At 36.4% G+C, this 14,850-nt stretch overlaps 1 protein-coding gene across 2 annotated transcripts in view; it reads left to right on the plus strand.

Annotated features, from left to right (window-relative positions):
- Window positions 1–13,983, plus strand: part of SUCLA2 (succinate-CoA ligase ADP-forming subunit beta) — a 47,371-nt gene extending 33,388 nt beyond the window's left edge. For both annotated transcript variants that reach the window (XM_059377698.1, XM_059377699.1), the window contains exons 7-11: window positions 3,614–3,775; window positions 3,870–4,012; window positions 10,123–10,243; window positions 10,917–11,005; window positions 13,195–13,983. In XM_059377698.1, the coding sequence (XP_059233681.1) occupies window positions 3,614–3,775; window positions 3,870–4,012; window positions 10,123–10,243; window positions 10,917–11,005; window positions 13,195–13,269 (590 nt within the window). In that variant the 3' untranslated portion in view covers window positions 13,270–13,983. The remainder of the gene's footprint in view (window positions 1–3,613; window positions 3,776–3,869; window positions 4,013–10,122; window positions 10,244–10,916; window positions 11,006–13,194) is intronic.
- The last annotated feature ends 867 nt before the right edge of the window (window positions 13,984–14,850 follow it).

Below are 14,850 nucleotides of genomic sequence, written 5' to 3' on the forward strand. Positions count from 1 at the left end.
TCTTAATGCCCATCACCCAGTTACCCCATTCCTCCCTTTTCTTGATCTTTTATATTAACAACCTTTGTTACTGTAATTTATTGGATTTGTTTCAAGTCACTTTGGGCATTTTAATCTCTTAAGCATTTGTAGATCATCTTTCACTTTTATACTTCTAGTTATATTCTTTATTATAGAAATTGATTTTTGGTTGGTCATTTATATAGTTGTATAAAGAATGAGTAAATTCTCTTTTGATCATATGGGTAGTTTATAAAGCTAAAAAACTAAGTTTTTTAGAAAGTAAAGGCACATTTTAAAAATGAATGTTCAGTGAAGGAGTATTATTTGTATAGAACAGCTATTTCTTTTTTTTTTCCTCATGGGAACATTCCAAACGTTGAAAGCAAGATTCCTGAATTATTTTCAGCAGTGGAATTCTGCAGCCATATTCTCTTGTTAAGAGAATGTCTTTGTTCTCTTAAAAACCATTTTTTCCCTTTGTATTTAGTTTCTCTTCTTTGTATGTATTTCTATATATTTCGAAGGAGGTTTTTTTGTTGTTGTTTGTTTGTTTTTCCTTTTCTGGTTAAGGGCATTGTATATTTATCTCTTTGTATTTAGTTTCTATTCTTTGTATGTATTTCTATATATTTTGAAGGAGGGTTTTTTGTTGTTGTTGTTTGATTTTTTGTTTGTTTTTCCTTTTCTGGTTAAGGGGCATTGTATATTTACTTTAGAAAATTTGCACCAATAAAAAATTTATATAGCCTCATTACCTAACACTGTTTTAATATTTCAGTAGCTCATTTCAGTCTGTTCAGTAATCAGGATCATGTTGTCTATTCAGTTTGTATCTTTTCTTTTTTAAACTTAAAACTATATAATAGAATATTGGGCACCTGCGTGGCTCAGTTGGTTAAGCCACTGCCTTCGGCTCAGGTCATGATCTCAGGGTCCTGGGATGGAGTCCCACATCAGGCTCTCTGCTTGGTAGGGAGCCTGCTTCCTCCTCTTTCTCTGCCTGCCTCTCGGCCTACTTGTGATCTCTCTCTGTCAAATAAATAAATAAAATCTTAAAAAAACCCAAAAACCTATATAATAGAATATTTTGATGTTAAATATTTTTCAGTTTTTAAAGGCGTGTATATTATTTGTATATAAATCTTTGCAGTCTTCATTATCTTTCGTATGGATTCTTAGAAGGGGAATTTTGGGGTCAAAGAAGAATAATATTTTCACATATGTTTGATTATTGGGTCATGATAATAACATTTTGAGATGTATTTTGCCAGATTGTCATCTGGAAAAGTTAGTCTAACATACAGAGTGTCCATTTCATTGTCTACTTGTGGCAGAAGTAAGTTTTATATTGGGTTTAAACTCTGTCAAACTAATAATCAGGAAATGTCTTAATTTATCTTTCAATTCTTTGGTTACTTGTGATGTTGAGAATTTTTCATGTTTATTGGGCATACATTTTCCTCGGTAGACTGCAGATTTTCTGTTGATGTCCTTTGGTAACTGTGTTAGTTTCCTGTGGCTTCTGTAACAAATTACTACAAACTAGGTGGCTTAAAACAAGAGGTACTTAATCTCTCAGAGTTTTAGAATCCAGAAGTCCAAAATCAATGTCACATGAAATCAAGGTGCTCCCTCTAGAGGCTCCAGGAAAGCCTCCATTCCTTACCTTTTGTAACTTATTGGTGGCATTCTGTTGATTGTGGCCACCTCATTCTAGTCTCTGCCTCTTGAGTCACATTGCCTCTTCCTCTTCTATGTGTATCTAATCTCCCTCTGCCTCTCTCCTATAAAGATACTTGTGATGCAATTTAGGGCCTTTCAAGATAATCCAGGATAATCCTCTAAGATCCTTATTTTAATCACACCTGTAAGAATTTTAATATATAAGGTAACATTCACATGTATTAGGACCTATTTATCTTTGGGTGGCATTATTCAGCCTATTACAGTACTCAAAAGAAACATGAAAAAAAAAAGAAACATGGATAGTTTTTCTTATTAATTTGATGAGGTCTTTATTTTTTGAAAATTTATTTACATGATTTGAAGAATATTTTTACTGGACATAGAAATCAAGCTTGATATATCTTTTTTCATCACTTCAAATATTTTCTCCTGCCCCATTCTCCTTCCTTTCTCTTCCCAGTATCACATGTTGGATAACTTCTTTTTTTTTTTTTTCAGATTGGGTAACTTCTGTTTATCTGTCTTCAGGTTCATTGATCCATCTCCAATAAATACATTGTTAAGCACATCCAGAGAACTTTTCATTTTAGGTGTTGAACTTTTTAGTTCTAGATTTTTCCACTAGGCTTCTTTTGATAGTTTTATTTCAAAGGGAAAATTATTAAAAGTATTTAAAAGAGCTTTTGGAGTCCTCTGATTCCAAATTTGGGTTGTGTTGGGTTTGGTTCTTCTTGGCTGCTTTTTCTCTTTATCAGTGTTCATATTTTCCTGTTTTACCTTCACGGATCTAGTCTTATACTGGATATTTTGGGAGATGCAGTGTAGAGACAGAATTCTTTTATCTTCCTCTGAAAGAGTGTTGAGTGTTGGTTTTCTGCTGTTATTAGTAGTTAACTTAGCTGGATTTCAAACTTTGTCTCTTGTTTTGGGTAGCCTTGTAGGCTTAAGCGGCTCAGTCTTTCAGCCTTTTATCAGGGATAGCAAGGAGAATGTTGTAGTTATATTGGAGTGAGGAAGGAATAAAGCACTGAAAGGTGAAGTTGGTAGCTGTAACCTTCAAATTAGCCATTTTGGAAGAATGCTGGAGGTACAACCTGATTCGAGTGGATTTAAGGGAGGATGATGGGAGTTTAGGCAAAGTAGTTGGCAGATGTAAGTATTTTCAGTTTTGTGGCCCACTTATGGTTTTCATTCCTGCTGCTTTTCTTCATATCCTGTTCATCTTCCTTGTCTTCCTTTTCCCCTTCTTTCTTAACAACCCATTCAAAATATGTAAAAATGTGGAACCTATTCTTAGCTCACAGGTAATACAAAATAGGCATAGTCTCAGTCAGGCCCCTGAGCCATATTGGTTTTTTGCTGACCCTTGGTTTATATAGACAAGTCTGTCATGGACTTTTGCTGTATATGAAGAGAAGAGAAGAGGGAAGAGATGGCAAATTATTTTTTTCTTCTTTTTATGGTGGGAGAAATAACAGCATTTTTGCAAATCATTGGCATTTAGCCAGTAGCAAAAAGGGGGCAGTTTATAATGCAAGAAGGATGGAATTGCTAGAGCAGTGTCCTTCCGTAGGTAAGAGACAGTGGGGTCCAAGGCACATGAGAAGGGGGATAGCTAGGTGCTTGACTGTTTTGTTTTTAGTAACTTTAAAACAAATTTTAAGGGTTTTTAAAGTGTTTCTCCCCCCCCCCCCTTTTATCCATTACTATCTGGCTAGGATGGATGTATAACTAGTAACTTTGATAGAGCAATTTTAATTCCCAAATACTCTTTTTTAATAAACAGTTTGAATACATTGTGAACATAAATTGAAATATTTTCAATACAAAACCTTTCTCTCCTAAACTAAGAACATTTCACTATTGGATGGTTTATTGTGTTTGTTTTGAAATTCAGATCATTTTCTTTTTTTTTCCTTCATAGTGCTGTGCATGGATGCAAAGATCAACTTTGATTCTAATTCAGCTTATCGCCAGAAGAAAATCTTTGATTTACAGGATTGGACCCAGGAAGATGAAAGGGAGAAAGGTGCAGCTAAGGCAGATCTCAACTACATTGGCCTTGATGGAAATATAGGCTGTCTAGGTACCATGTGTTGTTATGTTAAAGGTGGGTTGGCTGAACTTAATTTATTTTCTTTGTGTTTGTTGTTTATACAAGTCATTTTCCCTTTTGACAGTAAATGGTGCTGGTTTGGCGATGGCCACAATGGATATAATAAAACTTCATGGAGGGACTCCAGCGAACTTTCTTGATGTTGGTGGTGGTGCCACAGTCCATCAAGTAACAGAGGCATTTAAGCTTATCACTTCAGATAAAAAGGTAAGGGCCGGGCTTATGTTTTAGAATTTGAATGACAAGAAGTAACTTGATTAATTAGTAGATGTGGTCATTACAGTAGTAGAGCATTAAATTTCAGAAGACCTAACTAGCTTAGAAGAGTTGCTGAAATCAATGCAATAAAAGTTTACTAAAAAAAAAGGTAGTTTCCTCCTGTAATTTAGAAAACAAGATGAAGATATATTAGATGGTATTAGGTAATACTCTGAATAGTAGTGATCTAGTATGGGAGCCATTCCTATGAAAAACTGCTGGAGATGGTAGTTGACCACAAAAGCCCAGAGATCTGGAAAATCTATAAAGCTACAAAGAAGAAAATTAAAATTACCTTTTAATTCTATCCAGAGATTATTTTTGTTACTATTGACTTACCATTTTTTAAATTTGCTAATGCTTGTATATTTCACACATACACACACATACGCACACACTCACACTCCCTTTCTCTGTTTCTGTTTGCATATATATATATATATTTAGAGAAACAGTTTATTAAGATATAATTCACATGCCATCTAGTTCACCCATTTGTAAATATATGTCAAAACACATAGTTTGAGTTTTTTGGCTAGCATATCTTTTCCCCCCGTATTTATTTATTTATTTATTTGTTCTTATTAACATATAATGTATTATCTTTCTCCCCCTTTATTTATTTATTTTTATTAGCATATAATATTTGCCCCAGGGGTACAGGTCTGTGAATCATCAGGCTTACACATTTCACGGCACTTACCATAGCACATACCCTCCCCGATGTCATAACCCAGCCATCCTATCCCTACCCCTCCCTACCCCCAGCAATACTTAGTTTGTTTTGTGAGATTAAGAGTCTCTTATGGTTTATTTCCCTCCCAGTCCCATCTAGTTTCATTTTTTCCTTTCCTACCCTCCCATAACCCCCTGCCCTGCCTCTCAGATGCCTCATATCAAAGAGATCCTATGATAATTGTCTTTCACTGATTGACTTATTTCACTTAGCATAATACCCTCTATTTTCATCCATGTCATTGCAAATGCAACATTTCATTTCTTTTGATGGCTGCATAGTATTTCATTGTATATATGTGTGTATACACACACACACACACCACATCTTTATCCATTCATCTGTTGATGGACATCTAGGTTCTTTCCATAATTTGGCTATTGTGGACATTGCTGCTATAAACATTCAGGTTCATGTGCCCCTTCAGATCACTGCATTTGTATTTTTAGGGTGAATACCCATTGTGCAATTGCTGGGTCGTAGGGTAGGTCTATTTTCAACTTTCTGAGGAACCTTCATACTGTTTTCCAGAGTGGCTGCACTAGCTTGCATTCCCACCAACAATATAGGAGAGTTCCCCTTTCTCCGTATCCTTGCCAACAACTGTCGATTCCTAACTTGTTAATCTTAGCCTTCTTACTGGTGTGAGGTGGTATTCTCACTGTGGTTTTGATTTGTATTTCCCTGATGCCGAGTAATGTGGAATACTTTTTCATACGTCTTTTGGCCATCTGGATGTCTTTGCAGAAATGTCTGTTCCTGTCTTCTTTGGCTAGCATACCTTGACCCACTTTTTACATAAGGTGTTCTTCTAAAACACTCATTTTAATGTTTGTATTAATCTTTCATATGTAGATAGGCCATAAATTAGAACTATGATTTTGTAAGTGATTATCAGAATACAAGGGACATGAAGCATAATGATCCAAAAGATACACAATATTATTAATGATTTTTTAAAGAGGTATATCTACTGTGTGGCCCTTGTGAGTTTTGTAAGACTTATGGAAAAATAAGATAGTGGCTTCTGTGGAACTAGTTTTACTGAATTCAGTACCGAGAATTCCTCATTGGTGAGGAGTATTTCTTTTCTTTCTTTCTTTCTTTTTTTCTTTTTTTTTTAAGATTTTATTTATTTATTTGACAGAGAGATTACAAGTAGGCAGAGAGGCAGGCACAGAGAGAGGGAGGAAGCAGGCTCCCTGCTAAGCAGAGAGCCCGATGTGGGGCTCAATCCTAGGACCCTGAGATCATGACCCGAGCCGAAGGCAGAGGCTTTAACCCAGTGAGCCACCCAGGTGCCCCAGTGAGGAGTATTTCTTACTCACTGTTGCCTCTTCCTGTGGCTGGCATAGTGCTCAGTGCATACAGAGGTCATTAATAAGTATTATTGATGCTGCTGACAATGTGCCTTTTTACTTATGGTGTTAGACTCTAAAGTAATTAATTGTTTAAAAAAAATTTTTTTTTTACTGCTCTTTGAGCCTCTGGAATTATTTGCCATATTTTGTTTTACAAAAAGCATTGAACTGAAATGAGAAATAACAGTGCTTTATTTTCCTTGTTTAATAACTATTCAAAAAATAAATCTTATTGGAACTGTATTTCTGTAGCTTCATCTAATTATTTAACTGTTGAGTACTTACTACGGTGAGCTAGAATTTTAACTATTCTTCTAAGTAGAGCTTTTAGGGTCTACGTACAAGAATAGAGAAAAGCGTAAGAATTCCAGTGTTGTGGACTGACAGGAAGGGCATTGGAGTTGGAAACAGGCCAGGAACCCAGGGACACAGGGTGGATAGCATTGAAATAGCTGTTTACTTATTATGTCTCTTTGTGTTGGACACTGTACTTGGATTTGGGAATGCATGGTTACTTTGCTTAAGGCATTTTTATAGTCTGACTGGAGTGATAAACTGAATGTAGTGTTGTAGAAGAATAGAAGTCAGAGCTGGTAACTAGTAGGCGAATGAAGGAGACCTTCACTGAATGAATGATTTCTTGAGCTGTCTTGAGAAATTGAATGAGTTAGGGAAGAAGAAGAAAATAGCGTGATATGTAGAGTCCAAAGATGCCTGGGTGGCATAGTCGGTTAAGTGTCTGCCTTCGGCTCAGGTTATTATCCAGGGTTCTGGGATCAAGACCCTCTTTAGGCTCCTTGCTCAGCTGGGACCCTACTTCTCCCTCTGCCTGCTGCTCCCCCTGCTTGTGCGCTCTCCCTTTTTTCCTCTCTGACAAATAAATTTTAAAAAAGCTATATAGAATCCAAAAAAGACCATTGTGTTTATGGAATGGTAAGGTGCTTATGTGTAAGAATACAACATTTTTGGAATGAATGATTAAAGTCAGCAAATTGAGACCGCATTGTAGAGATCCTCTGTATCTAGTTAGGAAGTTTGGATTTTAACTCCCTTATCCTAATCCATACACAGGGATTATATATATATATCCCTTACCTTTTTGTTTATTTATTTATTTATTTTCCTTTTTTTTTTTTTTTTAAAGAAGGTAACTGGGGTTAGTAGAGGATGAAATGGAGTGGAAGGAGGCACTGGCAGGAGAGAGAGTTCAGTTGTTATATACCTGCTTATGCAAAACTATGAAGAGGTCCCTGACAGAAGTAGTGTCAGTAAGAATAAAACAAAGAAACCTAATTTAGAGGCATTTCTGAGACAGAATCATTAAATTCATCTTTTCCTTTTTTGTTGGGAAGCTACAGAGAAGGGTTGGTTAGGTTAACATTAAGGACTTCTGTTTGGCGAGATCATTCGGTGGCGAGCATTTTGTGTAGTCAGAGGCAAAGTGGAGAAATAGGTGTTTCTGACTGGGTTGAACTTGGCTTATGGTGTCTCTCTTGAAGTGTCTCTTGAAGTGTTAGGAAGTTGGTAAGATGACCCAGGGTGGGAGGCTGAAACCAAGAATGGGAGCCCCTGCCCACCGCTGGAGCTGAAGGACTGAAGAGAGAAGGAAGGCCCAACAAAATAGAAAAAGAGATCAGGAGAGACCTCCTGGAGATCAGGAGAGAGCAATGACATCTAAGGCCAAGGTGGAGAGTTTGAGTAGTAAGGGGTAGGCAGCAGTGTCCATCTATAGGAATGATCAGGTAGAGTAAGGACTGAATTAGTGATTGGGAACCCTAGCAAGAACAATAGGGAAGAAGGGCCAGAGACCAGGTTGTAATAGGTTAGCTCTGATTGGGAATTGAGAGAGTAGAGACTTCCGGCAGAGATTACCCTTTCAGGGTATTTTTTTCTTTCTTTCTTTCTTTTTCTTTTCTTTTCTTTTTCTTTTTTTTTAAGATTTTATATATTAGAGAGAACAAGCAAGCATGAGTTGGGGGAAAGGGAGAAGCAAACCCCTTGCTGAATGTGGAGCTCACCCTATAGGGCTCTATTCCAGGACCCTGAGATGAGCTGAGCCAAAGTCAGAAGCTTTACCGACTGAGCCACTGAGGCAACCCCGGGGTATAGAAGGACATAGTGTTAGCAGTTGAATGGAGGTGGGGTTGAGGAGAACTTTAGTGTTTAGTGTATGTTTACTTTCTTGTTTATTTAGAAGACCAAGAATATGAACTATTTCTATCTAAGGAGAGAAGAGATTTGAGGATGAAGAAGAAAGTGAGTTTAGCTAATGGAATGAAGACCTGGAGGAGATATGACACACTAATGAGATAGTGAGATTAGCTTTAGAGAGGGGGGGTTAACTCCTTCCTCAAGGTGTCACTGGAGAAAGGAAGATCACATCTAACAATTAGAGAGCTTGAAGGTGAGATAGGAGGCTTATGAAGAAAGTGAGAGATATGAGGCAGACCACTAAAGAAATGATTGTTAATGAAGAGTCATTTTTGTACTGCTCTTTAGGTTATGCTGATGTTTCGGGTTATTGTTGTTTTAACTTTTTAGGTTTTCCTTGAAGTTGCAATGAGTAAACTGATTGACTAGAATCATCCAAGAGTGCATTATTTGAAGGGATGGCAGAGGCCGACTGGTCTTGAGAGGAATGGGTATGGGGAAGTTAAGCATGCAGGTGACAGTGTCACTGGATCACTGAGCCACAGGATCCAGGCCCTGTAGTGTAGAAAGCCAGAGCTGCTGAGAATCTGGGAGATTAGATCAAGGTTGAGAGACTAGAAGGTTTTAAGAGGAAAAGACTGGGTCTGATGGAGCTGGAGGTGAGAGGAGAGGAGGTTGAGCAGAGAGTGGGCTTTGTACACTTAATATTCTAGAAACATTCATTCTGGTCAAGTCAACGATTTAGCCTTGGTGATCATTAGTTGGAGAACCAGAGGTAAAAGTGACATGGTAGAGACACTTTCAGGCACGCGTGTTAGGTGATGCCTGTGGTATGTATTGAAGCTACCGAGAATGAGGTGGGAGGGAGGAGAGGAGGATACGTCCAAGGTCACTGTGAATTCTAGTCTACTCCTTCATTTCTTAAAGGTCTAGAAATAATACTGGTAAAAATAAGGAATGCATAGTGTAGTTAAATGTGTTTCAGTCTTTTTAATGTCCTGTCATTCACAGAAAATGGTATTTCAGTGGGGTATAGAAGATAGATGTAGCAGATTGCTTGTAGACAGAGGATACTGGCCCAGAGGTGCAGAGGTGCTAGCTGTCCCAGAATCCTCCTAACTGCTCTGTGGGTAGAGGGGAACAATATCTTGGTATGTCTATAACCCATTTGTATTTTGCTAGTTGGAAGCTCTGGTGTAGGTAAATGAACTAAAACTCTTTTTTAAAAAATAGAAAAAGATTTCTTGGGGGAAATGATAGAAAAATAGTGATTCAGACTATCAGTGATGATGTAAGAATGCTGATCCAAACAGGCCTTGAGATTTGGATGTGAAGTGTAGCTAGGAGTGGGTATTCAGGAGAAGCTGAGTGACTTTGAGGTTCAGTTGTGTGTGAGAATTTGGTTGAGTTGGTGGGGATAAATGAAGAAGGAATGATAGGTAGTAAATATTAAATTGGAGAACTTGCATGTAATGTTATCTTATATCATGATCTGGGGCAGTCATGTTGGTGAATGGCTGTTTAATAGAAAACGAGTAAATAGGATCAGGGAATCTTGTTCATATGGGCTAGGAGAGAAGATGCTGTATAAGCCAGGTGTTGAAATCACCCATGTTGGGGAGAGTAAGTTCTGGTACGTGGTGGACTGCATAAACTTCAGTGGTGGGAGCTGCAGAGAAGGTGATGGTTTGGTTGAAAATTATTACCATGAAATTAATTGGTAGGGCACAGGCACTAGTATTTTCTTGAGAAGGAAGGACCGATACTCCTTGCTTTTAAATTTTAATCTACAAAAACCATTTTATTCACAGGTACTGGCTATTCTGGTCAACATTTTTGGAGGAATCATGCGGTGTGATGTTATTGCACAGGGTATAGTTATGGCAGTAAAGGATTTGGAAATTAAAATACCTATTGTGGTACGGTTACAAGGTGAGTGTAAAAGATACCTTGTGGTTGTTCCATGAACTCTTGATTGTTTAAAAGTTCCTAATTCCAAGGAGTTTAATAAATTTAAAATAGAGTTTTCAAATAGCTTTATCTTTGAAGTGAAAATGTTAATATATAATAGGAATTTTTTTTTAAAAAATTGTTAAAGGTTTATTTATTTATTTATTTGGCAGAGCTCACAAGTAGGCAGAGAGGCAGGCAGAGAGAGAGGAGGAAGCAGGCCCCCTGCTGAGCAGAGAGCCCAGTGTGGGGCTCTATTCCAGGATCCTGGGATCATGACCTGAGCCGAAGGCAGAGGCTTAACCCACTTGAGCCACCCTGGCACCCCTATAATAGGAAATTTTTAAGATGTGGGTTTAGAAAATATTTCTTATATTGGGGGAAATTGCTTATAGTTTTGGTTGGTATAATTTATTATGTTATTTATTTGTTGTGCTTTTTTAAAATTCGGACTTGCCTAAGTTACCATGGACATGGTAAGGCAAGATATTCCTGAGGTAGCTCCAGAATCTTACAGTAGTTTCTTTGGTTTTAGAAGCATTTATTTTAGATGATGAAAGTACTCCTATGTTGAAATTTCATATTGTGACCTGCATTTTAAATGAGTTTAAGCATGTATTTAAAACATCTTTATATTTGTATAAATCATTTCCAGGTACAAGAGTTGATGATGCTAAGGCACTGATAGCAGACAGTGGACTTAAAATTCTTGCTTGTGATGACTTGGATGAAGCTGCTAAAATGGTAAACATGCTACATTACATATCTAAGGGCAAATTTGCAAAGTGTATAAGATGGGATGATAGGTATAATCACTTCAGTGCTCCTAATATTTAGCAGAAACACTCATTGTTGGCAATATTAGCTGGCTCATTTTAGAGTCTAAGTTAGTTTCATTTATTTATTTTTATTTTATTTTTATTTTTATTTTTATTTTTTTTAAACGATTTTATTTATTTGAGAGAGAGAGAGAGCATGGAGGTGGGGGGCAGCAGAGGGACAAGCAGACTCCCTGCTGAGCGGGGAGCCCAATGTGGGGCTCAGTTCCATGGCTCTGAGATCAGGACCTGAACCAGAGTCAGGCACTTAACCTACTGAACCACTCAGGCACCCCCTCATTTACTTTTAAAGGAATTTTTGTTTTATGTAAATATTATGTGGTTCCAAAGTGGTTCCAAAGGTATATTCAGAGAATCTAGCTTTTCTACTTTTAAACTTTTTATACTTTTATAATATAGCCTGTTTCCTCCTTTCCCACACATAGCCACTTTTTAAAAGAAGGTTTTAGTTCATCATTTCACTTTTCAAAAATAATATGCAAGTAATGTGTACGTGTGTGTTTGTGTATACACACATACATATACACACATATATATCTGTATCTCCACTTTCTCACATTGTATGATGATAACATATTTTATGTCATTTCTTTTACTTAGTAATCTGTCTTGGAACACACTCCATAGTAGACATAGAGGTGTTTTTTTAATGAGAACTTTTGATTTTTCCAACTGTTGTTTATGGTCATTTCGTGGAATCCTCTGGGCTGTCTGTTTTAATCAGCAGTAGACTTTTGAGATTTGCTGAGTTAATGTGATATCATTTCATAAAAATAATAAAGGTCTAGTGTCATTCTTTGGGAAAGTACACACTAGTAAATAAAAATCAGCTGCACTTTAGTGACAGATTTATACTTAATCCTGACTTTATTTTTAAATTTTTTTTTTTTTTTTAAGATTTTATTTGTTTATTTGACGGGGGAGAGAGGGGGAGAATGGGGCCGAGGGGGAGCAGCAGAGGGAGAGGGAGAAGAAAGCTCTCTCCTGAGCAGGGAGCTGGATGCGGGACTCTTATCCCAGGATCCTGGGATCATGACCTAAGCTGAAGGCAGACACTTTAACTGACTGAACCACCCAGGTGCCCCTCAATCCCGAGTTTAAAGATTAAGATTTTGAGCAAGGGAATGGTAGAGCAAAAGTATTTCAGAAAACTTTGTGGACATGGGAAAAAAGGAGAAGAATCAGTCAAATATTGATCAACTCTTGATCAAATAGACCATAAAAGACAAAAGTGAACAGCTGATTAAATTGTAACTGCATTGTTTTTCTACTGACTGTGAGATTATGGAAGTATGACAATATTAATAATTATGATGATGATGATAGTAGCAACTGCTGCCACTTATTTATTGTGCTTGCAATGCTAAGCTTTTTCTTCAGGTATTATCTCATTATATTTGATTATACAATTTCTATTTTTATAGATGTGGAAACAGGCCAAATAAATTAACTTATTCATCAGGATCACATGTCATAAACATCAGAATGGGATTTAGACTCAGGGGGCCTAACTTTGAAACCTCTTCTTAACTACTCACCTGGGGAGGACAGAAGCTGAATTTGTGTTTTGTTTTAGACATGTTTAATTTTAATCCTTTGTATGGTACCAGCTGGCTATCCTCACACAGATTATAGACACAACATTGGAATTCAGCTTGGCAAAATATGAAATACTAACTTCTAGACTCAAGCTCCTATCCTGATATTGCAAGTTAGGATTATATACATATTATTAAACAGACTTTTGATTAGATGTACTTTGCACTGTATGGTGTCCAATTAAGACAACCACAGTTTCTGTCTTTAAAATAGATAAAATTTAGGCAATAAAAAAGAGTAGGTATACACACACACACACACACATACATACAGAAGGTATTGAGCTGAGGTGTGAGTTATGAAGAGTTTCAGATTTGACTATCCTTCAAGAGTGGCAAATGCTTGTAAGTGTGAAGTGATTTATAAAATGTCAGAATAGCCCAGATGTTTTAAGTGAGAAAGATTGAATGTGCATTAATTTCACATTTACTGGTAGTTCTGATTTTATGGTTTTGTGGAAATCGGAAACAAAGATGCTTTGTTTTTTCCTTCCAGGTTGTAAAGCTCTCTGAAATAGTGACCTTAGCCAAGCAAGCCCAGGTGGATGTGAAATTTCAGTTGCCAATCTGATTGGAGAACCCAGTGGATGGCTGAAGGTGTTAAATGTGCGATAATTGTTAAAAATACTGTGTTCTGTATTATTATTGTTCCTTTTCTCTTTAGTGTACGGAGATTATAATTGCCAGCTAGGCACAAAAACTTTTAAAAGCATTTGGTCTGCATTTAATTCTACTGTTCAGAGTGGGCTGTTTGTATAAAGAATGTATAATGCAGTGATCTAGTTTCTTTGTTGCAGCTTTCTTTTTCACTTCTATAGAATGTCACTCACAATATGCCAGTTTATTGTTAGATTCAACATTCTTCATTGATGAGAGTCCTATGAATAAAATAAATATGAAGATAAAGCTTTATTCTTTAGTGTTAGAAATATATTATATCTGATAACTAGTCTCATTAGCAGAGCAATGTGTTAAAATAATGTTTTATATTAGAAGTGTTTATCTTCAACACCAAATACCTATCTAAATATATCAATTACTATTTATAAAAAGAGCTTTCAGACACTCCCCAAAATATTCTTTTAAGTATGTCAGTGAAATAACTTGTTATTTGAACATTGTTTTAAGCATCATAAAACACTGATTACTGTAAGTCTTCATGATCCTGTGGTATTGATAAGAACGGGTAGGTTTGTATCAAGTAAAGGTATATTCAGTAAGGAGTTGGCAGACAAAATTAACAGTGTCAATTTAAGTTAATAAAAATCTCCCAATGTGACTTGGATTAATGTTTTTTCTTTTTTCTTTTCATTTCTTTTCTAAGTAAACATAGTAGAAGGTGATGTGTTCATGATTACACTAAATATCTTCAAGAACTGATTTGTAGATCATGTACTGGGGTATGACATTACGTATTTTGGAGCTACTTTCAAATAATTCCCTTGAATTTTGATGTTTATGTGTGTGTACCTTCTGGTACCTTCTTTAAAACAGTCATGTTTTCTTTTGTGTCCCTCTGGTGTGTATATGTATGTGTATATTAATCTTTTGGTCAATGCTTAGAACAGTTGATATTTAACTATTAACAGTGTGAATACCATGGAAGGAAATACCAGCCAAGTGGTAGGCTCTGTAACCGTACTGATAAATATCAGAACTTGTTACCTATTTTGATATACATAACTTGTGATCAGATATATATACTCTGATAGGTTGCATAGCATAGTGATTATGAGCATAGAATTTGAAAGTGGTCTCTGTAGTTGAATCTTGGCTCCACTACTTACTATCTATATGAGTTTGGACAAGTCTTTAAATTTCAGTGCATCTGTTTCCTTAGCTCCTTTCTCATCTTGACTAGAGTTACTGGGTAGGGAGAGGGAGATAGAGAAGGACAGCCAGGGACGGAGTGGGTTGGGGGAGAGGAAGAGACATTCTATAAAGAGAATATATAAAATATATATTTAAACCAACTATACATATATCATTATCTAACTATCAGTCTGCGCTTCCTGCTCATGTATTAAAATACTAAATTGGAGCCATTAAACTATTGAAAATTATGATTAAGTTATAATTAAAAGTCCAAGCCTTTGGCTTTTCATTAAAAAAAAAAATTTCCAAAAATTGCCAGCCAATGACAAACTCAAAA

The sequence above is a fragment of the Mustela nigripes genome, chromosome 15 (genome assembly GCF_022355385.1).
Source record: "Mustela nigripes isolate SB6536 chromosome 15, MUSNIG.SB6536, whole genome shotgun sequence".
Lineage (NCBI taxonomy): Eukaryota > Metazoa > Chordata > Mammalia > Carnivora > Mustelidae > Mustela > Mustela nigripes.